General features: G+C 39.0%; 1 protein-coding gene across 1 annotated transcript; it reads right to left on the bottom strand.

Annotated features, from left to right (window-relative positions):
• Window positions 1–85: 85 nt before the first annotated feature.
• gc2 (guanylyl cyclase 2) lies at window positions 86–15,160 on the bottom strand. The gene is made up of 24 exons (XM_077588339.1): window positions 14,499–15,160; window positions 14,303–14,431; window positions 13,190–13,369; window positions 13,005–13,122; window positions 12,629–12,930; window positions 11,614–11,745; window positions 11,447–11,550; window positions 11,270–11,388; window positions 10,012–10,096; window positions 9,855–9,948; window positions 9,661–9,783; window positions 7,840–7,920; window positions 7,588–7,764; window positions 5,804–5,960; window positions 5,598–5,747; window positions 5,381–5,529; window positions 4,191–4,354; window positions 3,935–4,127; window positions 3,696–3,870; window positions 2,406–2,504; window positions 2,249–2,343; window positions 2,101–2,186; window positions 1,930–2,030; window positions 86–573 (listed from the first exon to the last, which is right to left on the bottom strand). Exons 1-23 carry the CDS (start codon window positions 14,775–14,777, stop codon window positions 1,931–1,933), a joined length of 3,291 nt encoding a protein of 1,096 aa, XP_077444465.1. The 5' UTR covers window positions 14,778–15,160; the 3' UTR covers window positions 86–573; window position 1,930.
• Window positions 15,161–15,286: the final 126 nt, after the last annotated feature.

Consider the following 15,286-nt stretch of genomic DNA (forward strand, 5'->3'; position numbering starts at 1 on the left):
TGACCACTGACAGCCTGTTATATTGATCTTTTATGCAAAAATTGTTATTTTAACAGTTTCATTTCCCAAAAATGCACCTTATGTATAATTCTTTTTGCAATAATCTGAATTCGCATTATGAATTTGTTGAAATACTTTATTATTTCAATTCATTCTCTATTTTTATGGTTCAGGGTTTGTGCAATTTACATTGGTGTTGATATGTTGGCACAGTTGTCCTCGTCTATTGGCTCAAAATACTTGAAGAAAGACGACCTTTATATTTAAGCGTGTATTTGATAAAAATACATAACATAGCTCATATCATTTAATGTTGTGGTTGTAAATTGGGGCGAGTAGGGTCCCCTAAAATGGCGACATTGTTGAGTGGCTAATCCCAACATTCACCTGCGCTGTAGAAACATTGAACTGGAAGCGTGTGTAGTCAGGTCGCCCCCTGGCGGCCTGGCTCAGTGATGCGACATCATGACGTTGTCGTCCTCGCAGGGTTGCGTGACCGCCCGGATGTGGGACAGCTTCCTCACCGCCTTGTACAGAGCTCGTCTCAGGTCTTTTGGCTCCCTGGTGGACACGCTGAAGAAAGACGGGTTGGATCGTTTTAAAAAACGAACTGGGATACGCGAGGTGCTGAGGCGTGGAGACGCAGGAAGTTCCGATTCGAAAGCCGCGGTGGAATACATTGACATCTTGGCCTCGGTTATCGCACGAGAAGGTTTAAATGTAGTGTAACTCAAGATTAACATTTATTTTGAAGTGTGTGTATAGTAATCTAAGTTCATTGAAGTAAAATGTAAAGTTGATGTTCGTGACCGGACGATTCGCCGAAAGACGTTTGGCCGACGGACAGTTCGCCGAACGGACGTTTCGCCGAAACGGGATTCGCGCACTCGCCCCGCCCCCGGATCGTGTGTGTACATGTTTTTCAACCTCGGACCGCGGGCCATATGCGGCCCGTTACAGATAACATTCATTTAGGAATAACAAGGGCATGTACTGCCCCCCGCTGGACATATTTCTAAATACAAGTACATACTACAATGTGCTGCCAAATTTTTATATTTTTTATTTTATCCTTGCGTTTAAAGTAGTAGACATTTGGACACGCAATGTAATTTATCAAAGCTGATGATTGATGTCTGACACTGAGAAAAAAACACACTAGAATACTTATTTGAAATTCTAAGTGCCTTGGACAGACTAGAGGGCTTAGAGAACAATACCTGAAAATGCCATGGAACATACTTTTACTTCTCGTTTAATTTTAAATAATTTCCCATTATTTTAGGAAATATATATTCAAAATGATTTGCTGAGAACCTTAATTCAAAGATTAATCTCAACGTTTTCTATGCTGGTGTAAGTTTTCTGGAGTAGGATTTCTGGATTTACAATATCATTACAGTAGTACTTACTGTTACTACTACTTTATTTTCTCTATTTCTTCTGTCACGTACTGTTCTGCGTCATCTCCAAATGGCTACTACTTTAAACGCAAGGATAAAAAATATAAAAAATTGGAAGCACATTGTAGTACGTACTTGTATTTAAAAATATGTCCAGCGGGGGGCAGTACATGCCCTTGTTATTCCTAAATGAATGTTATCTGTAACGGGCCGTATATGGCCCGCGGGCCGAGGTTGAAAAACATGTACACATGAGCCGGGGGCGGGGCGAGCGCGCGAAACGTCCGTTCGGCGAACTGTCCGTCGGCCAAACGTCTTTCGGCGAATCGTCCGAGTACCGTTGATGTTATGTTACGAACATTTTTTAGCTTGGAAAGTAGAAGAACTGAGTTCCTGGCAGCAAGCGGCAATTGCGAAATTGGGAACCCCCCCCAGCCCCGTTTGAAATGGTTTGCCCCAACTGACTTGGCCAGCATTCCCAAAGCTAGCTAGTAATGTTATACATTTTGAGAATGCATAACATTACCTCAGTTTTTCTTCTTTGCAAGTCCTTCCCGCAGCTGCTTCTCGGCCTGCCGCTTCTTGTACTGGACTATCTCGGCCATCTGCAGCCCGTGGGCCATTTGCCTGATGGGACCAAGCGAACAGCGTTAACGCCCCGCCCATTTTGGCGTCCGTCCACATAAACCCTTCCTACCTGGATTTGATTTCTGGAGGTACAGGAAGAGGTTTAGTGAAGCCGTCCTTCCCGACGAGCCAGTAGGTCTCCTCGGTCCCTTTCCCCTACAAAAAAACCCACAATGGGACACCTGAAGGAATTCCGTCGTCGGATGGGGGTGCCGTACTTTGACTTCTGTCCTTCCCCTCAACTCCAGCTTGTAGCCCAAGTTGAGCTCACGTAGGATTTTCACGGTGTCCTGGTGAACGTGGATCCTGTAGGCTGAAGAAAAGCCGGCAAATGGAGCGGGTAGCCCACCGCTAAACAAAATGGCCGACACTTACGCAGTCCGCTGGACTCCATGCGAGAGGCCGTGTTCACGGTGTCCCCGAATAAGCAATAGCGCGGCATGGTCAGACCCACGACTCCCGCCACGCATGGACCTAGGGCGCAAAAAAAACACGAAAAATGGACTGGAAATGCTATAAAAATGGATTGGACGTCTTTTGGCGTCAATGGGAGTTCTTGAAGGTGCTTTGAAATACTGCAGTTAACGATAGAAGAGCCAATTCGGGATATCTGGGCTATCTACTAGCATGCTAACCATCCATAGGCTTTCTGTTCTCGTGTGGTAGCTCGCCACAAACGATGCATTCTGGTTGTGATGTCACAACCCGAAGAAATGGGGAAAAAAGTGGGTGTGGCCTACTTGCTTTGAGTGTTACAACATGTTGGGGTTATTCTGGGATGTTATTATATGTGCATTAATCATTAATATGTATAGGAGCTTTATTTTAATTTGGGACCGAGCAAGCACGAGGTCACTCTACATGGCAGCTGGCTTTGAGGACATTTAATTGTTTTCAGGACAGGTCACCATGTTCCAGGCCGAGGACTGTTGATCGGAGTTCGCAATGAAGATCTGGGAAGGACTCTTAAATTGCTTTGACTTGGATTCCGGCAGATGGCGATAATCGAATCAACTTCCGAAAATACTCGCATATTGTTTAAAAATACTGTCGCTCGGTTTTACCTTATATGAAATTATTATGCTTACTTGTGCAAATTCTTACGCAGGTGTTTTTGGTTTCCGACCTGATATGCAATGCGGCCGATACGGTCAAATAAAATGCTAAACAAAAATTATTTTGACATCTATGAATGAAATTCAAGAAAAAAATAAACAGTATCTTGCATAATATGTGAAAAAACTCACTTTTGCCTGCCATTGCTCGCTCAGGGCGCCGCCATCTTACCTAGGGATGACAAACCTGACCACTATTTACTACACTTCCTGGTTGTACTGCTCACATGACTTACTTTTTTAATGTGTCTACGTGCGATGATTTTTCTTCTTAAGATTTTAAGACTATTAAAACCATGAATATGGAGGTGAAAATTGTGAATCAGGGGGCGCCATCTTACCTAGGGATGACAAACCTGACCACTATTTACTACACTTCCTGGTTGTACTGCTCACCTGACTTCCACCTAAGATTTTAAGGCTATTAAAACCATGAATATGGAGGTGAAAATTGTGAATGAGGGGGCGTCTTATACGAGAGAAATTGTAAAATTCGGCAATTTTATGAGTGCGTCTTATATGCGAGAAAAATACGGTCGATTTTACCCACCCGTGTGGAGTCCAATGCGGATCCTGACAGGGACATCGGGCATATGTCTCATCTTGAAGGTCCCCACCGCGCTCAAAATGTCCAGGGACATATTGGCTATCTCCGCCACGTGCCGGTCGCCGTTGGGAACGGGGACCCCCGACGCTACCATGTAGGCGTCGCCGATGGTCTCCACCTGGGCCAGGGGGGGGAACGCGTTGAGGAGTCGCGGGATCCCGGCGGGTAACGGAGAAAGGCACCTTGTAGACGTCGTGGTTGCCGATGATGGCGTCGAAGAGGGTGTAGAGGCTGTTGAGGAGGGCAACCACCTCGATGGGCTCGCTATTGGCCGAGATGGTGGTGAAGCCCACGATGTCGCTGAAGTAGAGCGACACGTTGTCGAAGTACTCGGGTACCACGGTGCCGCCGATTTTCAAGGCCTCGGCCACGGATCTGCGAGAGGGGACAAATTGGGTTGACGTCGGGGGGGCTGCCGCGTTGGCGTTGGGGTCTCACGGGGGCAGCATTTGGGTGAGTAGCTTCTCCGTCTTTTGCTTCTCCATCTCCAGCTCTTCGGTTCGCTCTCGGATCAGTTCTTCCAGGTTGGATGAGTATTGCTCCAGCATCCGTAGCATGGAGTCGATGATGTTGGTTTTCTTGCCTTTGTTGATGTCTTTGAACTACAACAAGGACGTCAAAGTGTCCCAATTTTGGATGGAAAATGTGATAAACACAGAAAAATGAGAGAAAATTATTTTAAAAAATGATTTATCAAGGTCTTAAAATAAATAAACCATGTGAAAATGTGCCCTGCATCGAAGAAATAGTTCCACCGCCACTACTATGGGAGACGTAATACATGTGATTGTCCGCCAGAGGGCACCAAGGGCCCGTTCTACCGCTTAATAAGGGAAATTGCAATCATTATTAAGGGGAGCAATTGACCGACAATAAAAGCATTGAATTCAATTGCACTCAAATAAATGTCATCTATAATATATTATATAATATCATCCATGATAATATATTGTATAATAATCTCATGTAATCTATGATAATATATTCTATAATAATCTCATCTAATCTATGATATATTCTATAATAATCTCATCTATGATATTCTATAATAATCTCATCCCATCTATGATAATGTATTCAATAATAATCTCAATGATAATCTATTCGATAATAATCTCATCTATGATCATTTATTCTACAATAATATCATCTATGATAATCTATTCTACAATAATCTCATCTATGATAATCTATTCTACAATAATCTCATCGATGATAATCTATTCTATAATAATATCATCTCATCTATGATAATGTATTCGATAATAATCTCATCTATGATAATCTATTCGATAATAATCTCATCCATGATAATCTATTCTACAATAATATCATCTATGTCCCAATTTTGGATAAAAATGTGATAAACACACAAAAGAGAAAATTATTAAAAAATGATTTATCAATGTCTTAAAATAAATAAACCATATGAAAATGTGCCCTGCATCGCTCAAATAGTTCCACCGCCACTACTATGGGAGACGTAATACCCACGATTGTCCGCTAGAGGGCACCAAGGGCCCGTTTTACCGCTTAATAAGGGAAATTGCAATCATTATTAAGTGAAGCAATTGACCGCCAATAAAAGCATTGAATTCAATTGCACTCAAATAAAAAAAAATGGCAACCTGGTCAAATATCTCCTCAAAGTTGGGTCTCTTTTCCGGCTGTTCGTTCCAGCAGCGTTTCATCAATTGGATGCACTCGAACGGCGCGCAGTCCAAACTCACGGCGGGTCGACACAACGGCGGCGGTTTGCGCAGCTTCTCGATCACATCTGTAAAAAAAAAAAAACGCTAATCGGGTCTGTCCATCGTCCGCCGACAAGGTCGTCCAAGTGTCCACCTGCGGGCGACAGATCCATCGTGCAAAAAGGAGGCCCCCGAACGACCACTTCCTGCGTGATGATGGCGAAGCTGTACACGTCTCCGGGCTTGGTCCCGCGGAGGCCGGGCTGAGGGGCTCTCAGGAGCTCGGGGGCGGTCCACAGCAGTTCTGCCGGGCGGAGCGGCTCAATTCGGGGTGAACGACGGCCCCGTTTGCGTCCTTACCTTCGGCGGGGGGTTCCACGTGGGGGAACTTCTGAGCTTCCACAACCGCGTTGTAGCCGTAGTCTGTGATTTTTAACACGAAGCGGCCGTCCACCACGCAGTTGCGAGACTTCAGGTGGGAGTGAGAGACCCCGCAGTGGTGCAGGTATTTCATCCCCTGGAACGGCGGCCATGGTGGGAAAATTCGGGGAAAAATAAGTCCGATTTTTGCCACCGATTCAGAAATAAGACTCCATAAACGATCAAATCTTGATTAGCTTAGCTAATAGCTAGCAGGTGAAATCAACAATTTGAACCTATCGTATTTGCCGGACTATAAATCGCCATTTTTTTAAATAGTTTGGCTGGGGGCGCGGCTTATAATGTTAATTTATCATTTCACATGTTGTTTTTAAACTGAACCGCAAGAGGGCGCTCTAGGAGGATCAGAAACCAATCAGAAGCATACGTTAACAATCTGCTAATCCGTTAGCACAACAGATAACTACAATTTAAAGTAAAAAATGACATAACAAGCTGTTGTGGTCATAGAGAAAAAAATGATGTCAGTCGCAGGCCCAGTTTTCAAACTACGAAAAAAAAAAATGCGATTTATAGTCCGGAAAATACGGCAATTCCCATAATGCCTAGGGGAAAAATGCGACAATTGAAATTTGGTGTCAAACTCAAATCCTCTCATCGATGATAATGTATTCGATAATAATCTCATCTATGATAATGTATTCTGCAACAATCTCATCTATGATAATTTATTCTACAATAATCTCATCTATGATAATCTATTCTACAATAATCTCATCTACGATAATCTATTCTACAATAATATCATCTAAAATAATCTATTCTATAATAATCTCATCTATGATAATCTATTCTACAATAATCTAATGTATGATAATCTATTCTATGATATCATCTAATCTATTCTATAATATCATCTAATCTATGATAATCTATTCTATAATAATATCATCTAATCTATGATAATCTATTCTATAATAATCTAATCTATGATAATCTATTCTATAATAATCTCATCTATGATAATCTATTCTATAATAATCTCATCTCATCTATGATAACGTATTCGATAATAATCTCATCTATGATATTCTATAATAATCTCATCTATGATAATCTATTCTACAATAATCTCATCTATGATATTCTATAATAATCTCATCTATGATAATCTATTCTACAATAATCTCATCTATTCTATAATATCATCTAATCTATAATAATATCATCTAATCTATGATAATCTATTCTATAATAATGTCATCTATGATAACATATTCTATAACAATCTCATCTCAGATAATGTATTCAATAATCTCATCTCAGATAATGTATTCAATAATCTCATCTATGATAATCTATTCTATAATAATATCGTCTATGATAATCTATTCTACAATAATCTCATCTATTATAATCTATTCTATAATAATCTCATCTAATCTATTCTATAATATCATCTAATCTATGATAATCTATTCTATAATAATCTCATCTATGATAATCTATTCTATAATAATCTCATCTAATCTATTCTATAATATCATCTAATCTATGATAATCTATTCTATAATAATCTCATCTATGATAATCTATTCTATAATAATCTCATCTATGATAATCTATTCTATAATAATCTCATCTATAATAATCTATTCTATAATAATCTCATCTATGATAATCTATTCTATAATAATCTCATCTCATCTATGATAATGTATTCGATAATCTCATCTATGATAATCTATTCTACAACAATTCACCTTAATCAAATCCAGCAGCAGGGAAGATTTGAACATCCAGTCCAACTTTACGTCGTCGTTAAGAAGCAGATCTTCCAGGCTTCCCCGCGAGCAGAACTCGGTAACAATGGCGAACACGCCACAATCCAGGAAGAACCCCAGGAACGGGTTGACGTTCTCATGCCGCATGTCCTTCATCTTCATCACCATCATCATCATCATGTCAGTGTCGGTCGGAGCCATTTTGTTCTGTCATGTTCTATCTATCCTTACCAGCTCAAACAAATCACTCGTTTTGGGGTTGATGCTGCTAAATGAGCCACATGGAAGTCTCTTAAGCCACGCCCAGTCCCCCTAGTGGACACAATATTAACCAATGACACCAGCGTTGTGTGTGGCGATATAGTATCGTGGGACGTTACATCGATCAACCGTTTTAAACACGTTTAAACAAAACAAAGGGATTCTATTAGAATAGTGTCTCTATGTGTCCAATTATTTTTGACCATTCTCTTCTTCCAATCAAAATGAATTGGACACTTAGCACCAAAAATGCTAATGAAACTAAAAACACAGTTTGGGGCATTTACAGGTCAAACTTCTTGTTTTGTAACCCAAAATCAACAAGAAGTGACCCGAGTATAAGACGACCCCAAATACAATGGTACCTTAAGATACGATCTTAATTCGTTCCGGGACTGAGCTCGTATGTTGATTTACTCGTAACTCAAATGAACGTTTCACATAGAAATGAATTAAAAACAAATTAATTTGTTCAAACTTTCTGGAAAAAAAAACACCCAAAACAGGATATTGGATTGGAAAAACATTTGTATTTGTTCTAATTTGCCATTTATTAACAAAGTAACAAATAATTAGTAGTTTATAAGTACTAAAATGTGTTTAATAGTACCAAAATGTGTCTAATAGTACCACAATGTGTTTCATAGTACTACAATGTGTTTAATAGTACCAAAATGTGTCTAATAGTAGCACAATGTGTCTAATAGTAGCACAATGTGTCAAATAGTACCACAATGTGTCTAATAGTACCACAATGTGTTTAATAGTACCACAATGTGTTTAATAGTACCACAATGTGTTTAATAGTACTACAATGTGTTTAATAGCACTACAATGTGTTTAATAGCACTACAATGTGTTTAATAGCACTACAGTGTGTTTAATAGTACTACAATGTGTTTAATAGTACTACAATGTGTTTAATAGTACTACAATGTGTTTAGTAGTACTACAATGTGTTTAACAGTACTACAATGTGTTTAGTAGTACTACAATGTGTTTAATAGTACTACAATGTGTTTAGTAGTACTACAATGTGTTTAACAGTACTACAATGTGTTTAGTAGTACTACAATGTGTTTAATAGCACTAAAATGTGTTTAATAGTACTAAAATGTGTTTAATAGTACTAAAATGTGTTTAATAGCACTCAAATGTGTTTAATAGCACTAAAATGTGTTTAATAGTACTAAAATGTGTTTAATAGCACTCAAATGTGTTTAATAGCACTCAAATGTGTTTAATAGTACTAAAATGTGTTTAATAGTACTAAAATGTGTTTAATAGCACTAAAATGTGTTTAATAGCACTAAAATGTGTTTAATAGCACTAAAATGTGTTTAATAGCACTAAAATGTGTTTAATAGCACTAAAATGTGTTTAATAGCACTAAAATGTGTTTAATAGCACTAAAATGTGTTTAATAGCACTCAAATGTGTTTAATAGTACTCAAATGTGTTTAATAGTACTCAAATGTGTTTAATAGTACTAAAATGTGTTTAATAGCACTAAAATGTGTTTAATAGTACTAAAATGTGTTTAATAGCACTCAAATGTGTTTAATAGTACTAAAATGTGTTTATTAGTACTAAAATAAGACTTTTTGCATGGCATTCGCTGAATTTTCGTACACCAAAATTTGTCTCATATCTCAAGATAAATATTTGCCCGAAATTTTACTCGCATCTCAAATTGCTCCTATGTCAAGGTACCACTGCATAAGACGACCCCGATTCTAAGACGACCCTCTTTTTGCAATATACAAAACATGGTCTTATGGTGATACTCACCTCCAAAATGACAATGTTGGAATTCTCATACGTGGCGGGCGACCGTGTGGAGATGGGCGACATGTGACTACAATCCGACACGCTCTTAACGCCGCTAGCCCGGCTATCATCCAGGCTCAGCTTCTAAAAAAAAATCCCCCCTTCATTCCCTTCATATTTCCACCGTCCTGAACCCCAAAGAAAAACCACAAGACCTTGCTAAGCGATGGGTTGATGAAGGTGACGTCCTCTAGAGTCAGCAGGATCTTATTTGGTCCCCGGACCAGCCGAATCTTGTTAAGGCGTCGCCTAGGAAACGTGAATAGAATATTTATTTCCTTCTCGGACCCGTTCCGTCGGTACCAGACTCACCGGATAAAATATAGCGAGGCTAACGCTAGCACGCAGGCGCCGATTGCTCCGAGGACGATGCCGACGGTGGAAAAAATATCAACCCCTGTGAAGACCCACAAAAACCTTTTCAAGACCCTTAGGTGGATTTATGAGATGGCTCCAATCCAATCTAATCTAAAATAATCTATTCTATAATAATCACATCTAATCTATGATAAAATATTCTATATCATCTAATATATGATAATCTATTCTATAATAATCACATCTAATCTATGATAATATATTCTATAATATCAGCTAATATATGATAATATATTCTATAATATCATCTATGATAATATATTCTATATCATCTATGATATTCTATTCTACAATAATCTCATCTATGATAATCTATTCTATAATAATCATCTCATCTATGATAATCTATTCTATAATAATCTCATCTCATCTATGATAATCTATTCTATAATAATCTCATCTCATCTATGATAATCTATTCTATAATAATCTCATCTCATCTATGCTAATATATTCGATAATAATCTCATCTATGATAATCTATTCAATAATAATCTCATCTATGATAATCTATTCGATAATAATCTCATCTATGATAATCTATTTTATAATAATCTCATCTCATCTATGATAATCTATTCGATAATATCATCTATGATAAACTATTCGATAATAATCTCATCTATGATAATTTATTCTACAATATCATCTATGATAATCTATTCTATGATAATCTATTCTACAATAATCTCATCTATGATAATCTATTCGATAATAATCTCTTCTATGATAATCTATTTTACAACAATCTCATCTATGATAATTTATTCTACAATAATCTCATCTATGATAATCTATTCTATAATAATCTCATCTATGATAATCTATTCTACAATAATATGATCTATGATAATCTATTCTACAATAATATGATCTATGATAATCTATTCCATAATAATCTCATCTATGATAATCTATTCTACAATATCATCTATGATAATCTATTCTACATAATATCATCTATGATAATCTATTCTATAATAATCTCATCTATGATAATATATTCTACATTATCATCTATGATAATCTATTCTACATTATCATCTATGATAATCTATTCTACAATAATCTCATCGATGACAATATATTCTATAATAATCTAATCTATAATATATTATATAATAATCTCATCTATGATAATCTATTCTATAATAATCTCATCTAATTTATGAGATTGCTTCAAGAAACTCACCTGCAGAGCAGATGGTACCAGGAGTGAACCAGCAGGAGGCGTCCCGCCCGGGACCAGAACCGCCAGGAAAGTGAATATCTCGACCCAGGAAGTGAACCGAATCCGTTTCCATGTGAAGCCTCGGGAACGGATTCGTTTTAGACGGCGTGGCGGAAACGACGAAAAACCACGGTTTACCTGTGGGTGGGCGCCAGCTCAGCGGAGACCCCATCGGTGTCCAGGACGACGTAGTCCAAAAGAATATTTCCCGCGGCGTCCGATTTGAGGGGATGACTGAAGCCCTGTGGATTGATACGGTCGCTATCTTATGTTGTTTAAGGTGGATTTTGTGAATAGATGCTAACCTGAAATCTGTGGCGGCCCACTTGTCGCGCGATATTCCCGCCGGACATCCATTCCTTGGAACGTCGGACCCGCTGGACGGCGTGAGCGAGGAGGAGGACGGAGTTGTAGATGGTGCCGAAGAAGGGCGACACCTGAAGAAATATGAGTGAGATGACGTCAAATGATATAATAGTGTGAATAATTTCACCCCCAGCTAAACTATATAACTGCGATTTATACTCCGGAAAATAAGATGGTTACATATTGTTGATTTCTCCTACTAACTGTAAATTACTTTGGACTTTATTACATATTAATAATTTGATCCTATTCTACATCATCTAATCTATGATAATCTATTCTATAATATCATCAAATCTATGATAATCTATTCTATATTATATATGATAATATATTGTATAATAACATCATCTGTGATCATCTATTCTCTAATAATCTAATCTATGATCATCTATTCTATAATAATCTCATTTACGACCATCTATTCTATAATAATCTCATTTATGATAATATATTCTATAATAATCTCATTTATGATAATCTATTCTATAATAATATGATCTATGATAATCTATTCTACAATAATCTCATCTATGATAATATATTATATAATAATCTCATCTATATAATATATTCTATAATAATCTCATCTAATCTATGATCATCTATTCTATAATATAATCTATGATAATCTATTCTATAATAATATCATCTATGACAATCTATTCTATAATAATCTCATTTATGATCATCTATTCTATAATAGTCTCATTTATGATAATCTATTCTACAATAATCTCATCTATGATAATCTATTCTATAATAATCTCATCTAACCTATGATAATCTATTCTATAATAATCTCATCTAATCTATGATCATCTATTCTATAATAATCTAATCTATGATAATTTATTGTATAATAATCTATTCTATAATAATCTCATCTAACCTATGATAATATATTCTACAACAATCTCATCTCATCCAAATCTAATTCCGCATCATGGTCACCTGCTGGGGTTTGAGAACCCTGGCCACCTCCCCCTTCTGGACGGCATCCCCGTAGGCCTGGAAAAACGACAGCCGGGGCGAGTCGACGGTGACGGTGAGCACGGCGTCGTAGGCCCGCAACAATTTGCTGTTGCTCTTCAAGGCCGGATAGCTCAGGTTGCGGTACGGCAGACTGTAGAGGAGGGCGTCGTAGGGCACCAAAACCAGGGAGCCGTCAATCATCCGCATGTCGTAGGCCGTCTCCAACAGGAGCTTCTGGAGCTCGCCTCCGTTCAACGCCGAGTGCATGCAGAGGATCAGCGCTAAGCCAAAAATTGGAAAGATTACATCAGTACTACTACTATGAAAGGTCACCGTGGAAGGCGGAAAAACCCACCTCGTATTTCTCTCATCTTGCGGACTTTAGCCAGAGTCCTCCTGATGCTGTGAGGAGTGTTCTCCATAACGCCGAGGATTCGGACTTGGAAAGCGTCGGCGCGGAGCGAGTCGGCCACCTGCAGGGGGCGCACGGTGACATTTTGAAACCACCGAGTTATAGTAGACGATTCAGACCGCTCCCACCTTGCTCGCCGTTTCCACCCAGAGGTCATCAGAGGCAGAGATGATTCCGACATGAGCCCAGCGGAAGTATCTCAGGATTCTTGAGATCACCCAGGAGGGGCGGGGCATGGAGCGGGTGAAGGTCGGATGGCTCCGGATGCGCTCCAAATCGGAGCCGGGGCAGCCCCATGCCAACAAAGCCTGAAGGACGTATACAGTGACTCTACTTACGAATGTTTCTACATACAAAAACACCACGAAATATTAAGAGTACAGTGGCACCTCTACTTACAAAATAAATTCTACTTACGAAAAATTCAAGTAACAAAACAAGTCATGGAACCAATGAATTTTGCAAGTAGAGGTGCCACTGTACTCTAAAATTTAGAGTACAGTGGCACCTCTACTTACAAAATAAATTAGGAAACCAATGAATTTGTAACTAGAGGTACTGTACTCTAAATTTTAGAGTACAGTACCTCTACTTACAAAATTCATTGGTTCCATGACTTGTTTTGTAACTTGGATTTTTCGTAAGTAGAATGTATTTTGTAAGTAGAGGTACCACTGTACTCTAAATTTTAGAGTACAGTGGCACCTCTACTTACAAAATAAGTCATGAAACCAATGTATTTTGTAAGTAGAGGTGCCACTGTACTCTAAAATTTGGAGTACAGTGGCACATGTACTTACAAAATACATTCTACTTACAAAAAAATCAAGTTACAAAACAAGTCATGGAACCAATGTATTTTGTAAGTAGAGGTACTCTAAAATTTGGAGAACAGTGGCACCTGTACTCACAAAATACATTCTACTTACAAAAAAATTCAAGTAACAAAACAAGTCATGGAACCATCAAATCTTGTAAGTAGAGGTGCTACTGTACAGTGGCACCTCTACTTACAAAATAAGTCATGAAACCAATGTATTTTGTAAGTAGAGGTGCCACTGTACTCTAAATTTTAGAGTACAGTATTACCTCTATTTACAAAATACATTGATTCCATGACTGGTTTTGTAACTTGGATTTTTCAAAAGTAGAGCCGCATTCTAAAGACCACCTCTACTTACAAAATGCATGAGTTCATTCATTAATTTCGAGTCTAAATGACTGATTTGAACTCATTTCACCTTGTTCCAACTTTTGCTCAGCATGGAAGCAGCATCGCAATAGCCCGGATTGGCCGGTCCGACGAAGGCCGAGGCTTTGGTGTGGAACGCCACAAACTTCTCCAGAGCTCTGGAGGTCTCACACGGCTCCTGAAAAAAAGATGGAGGACCTGATTAGGAGGTGGACTAAAACAAAACGTGAATCGCGAGTGCTTACATGGAGAACCGTGTAGTCAAAAGTGGCAGCGTGGGACAAAGCGGGATCCCTGTTGATGTGGTTTACAGCCAGTTGTGCCGCCACATGGGGGAGGGCCTTAGCGAAAATGGGGTCGCACTCCCAGGGGCCCACCACCCCAACCCGAAATGAGGCTCCCCCAACCCAGGGGGGGCACAGAGAGACTAGGAAAACCAAGAAGAACCTTGAAAGGTCAAAAAGGGAAGCGCAGACGTCGTCGCGGGCTTGCAAACTTGGAGAGTGCCGATTCGGTCCTTGCATGGCAAAATTCAGCGGCGAGATCTCACTAGTTGGACGGTTCCGTGTTGAATTTTTTGCTTCTACGGGATAAATAACATGAAATGGACATCATCCTGTCATAGAAATAAAAAGGGGACGTAAAGAAGTTTTTATTACCGCTGGGTGTATATGTATATCGTTATAATCCGCAAAATACGCTAGTGGCTTTCCCGTCGGTCAGCCAAAACCGGATTAACTATTAAACCGGCTCATAACTGCCCTGCATGTAATCCACTATTTTAGAAGCCCTATTTAAAATAGCCCAAGATTAATTAAAGCACATTGCCAAATGCTTTAAATGAATAATAATTTTAAAAAAGTCCTACCATCCAATCAGGCCGTCTGCAGAATCAGCGAAGACGCCCGATCTGATAGATACGCACAAATAAAGCTCCTCCCCCTTGCCCAGCTGGACCGCCCCCCCTCCCTTTAGCTCCGCCCCTGCTTAATATCCAGAAGCGAACCCGTGTGACCTCAGGGAAAGATAGCAA

This window comes from Stigmatopora argus, chromosome 20 (assembly GCF_051989625.1).
Source record: "Stigmatopora argus isolate UIUO_Sarg chromosome 20, RoL_Sarg_1.0, whole genome shotgun sequence".
NCBI lineage: Eukaryota > Metazoa > Chordata > Actinopteri > Syngnathiformes > Syngnathidae > Stigmatopora > Stigmatopora argus.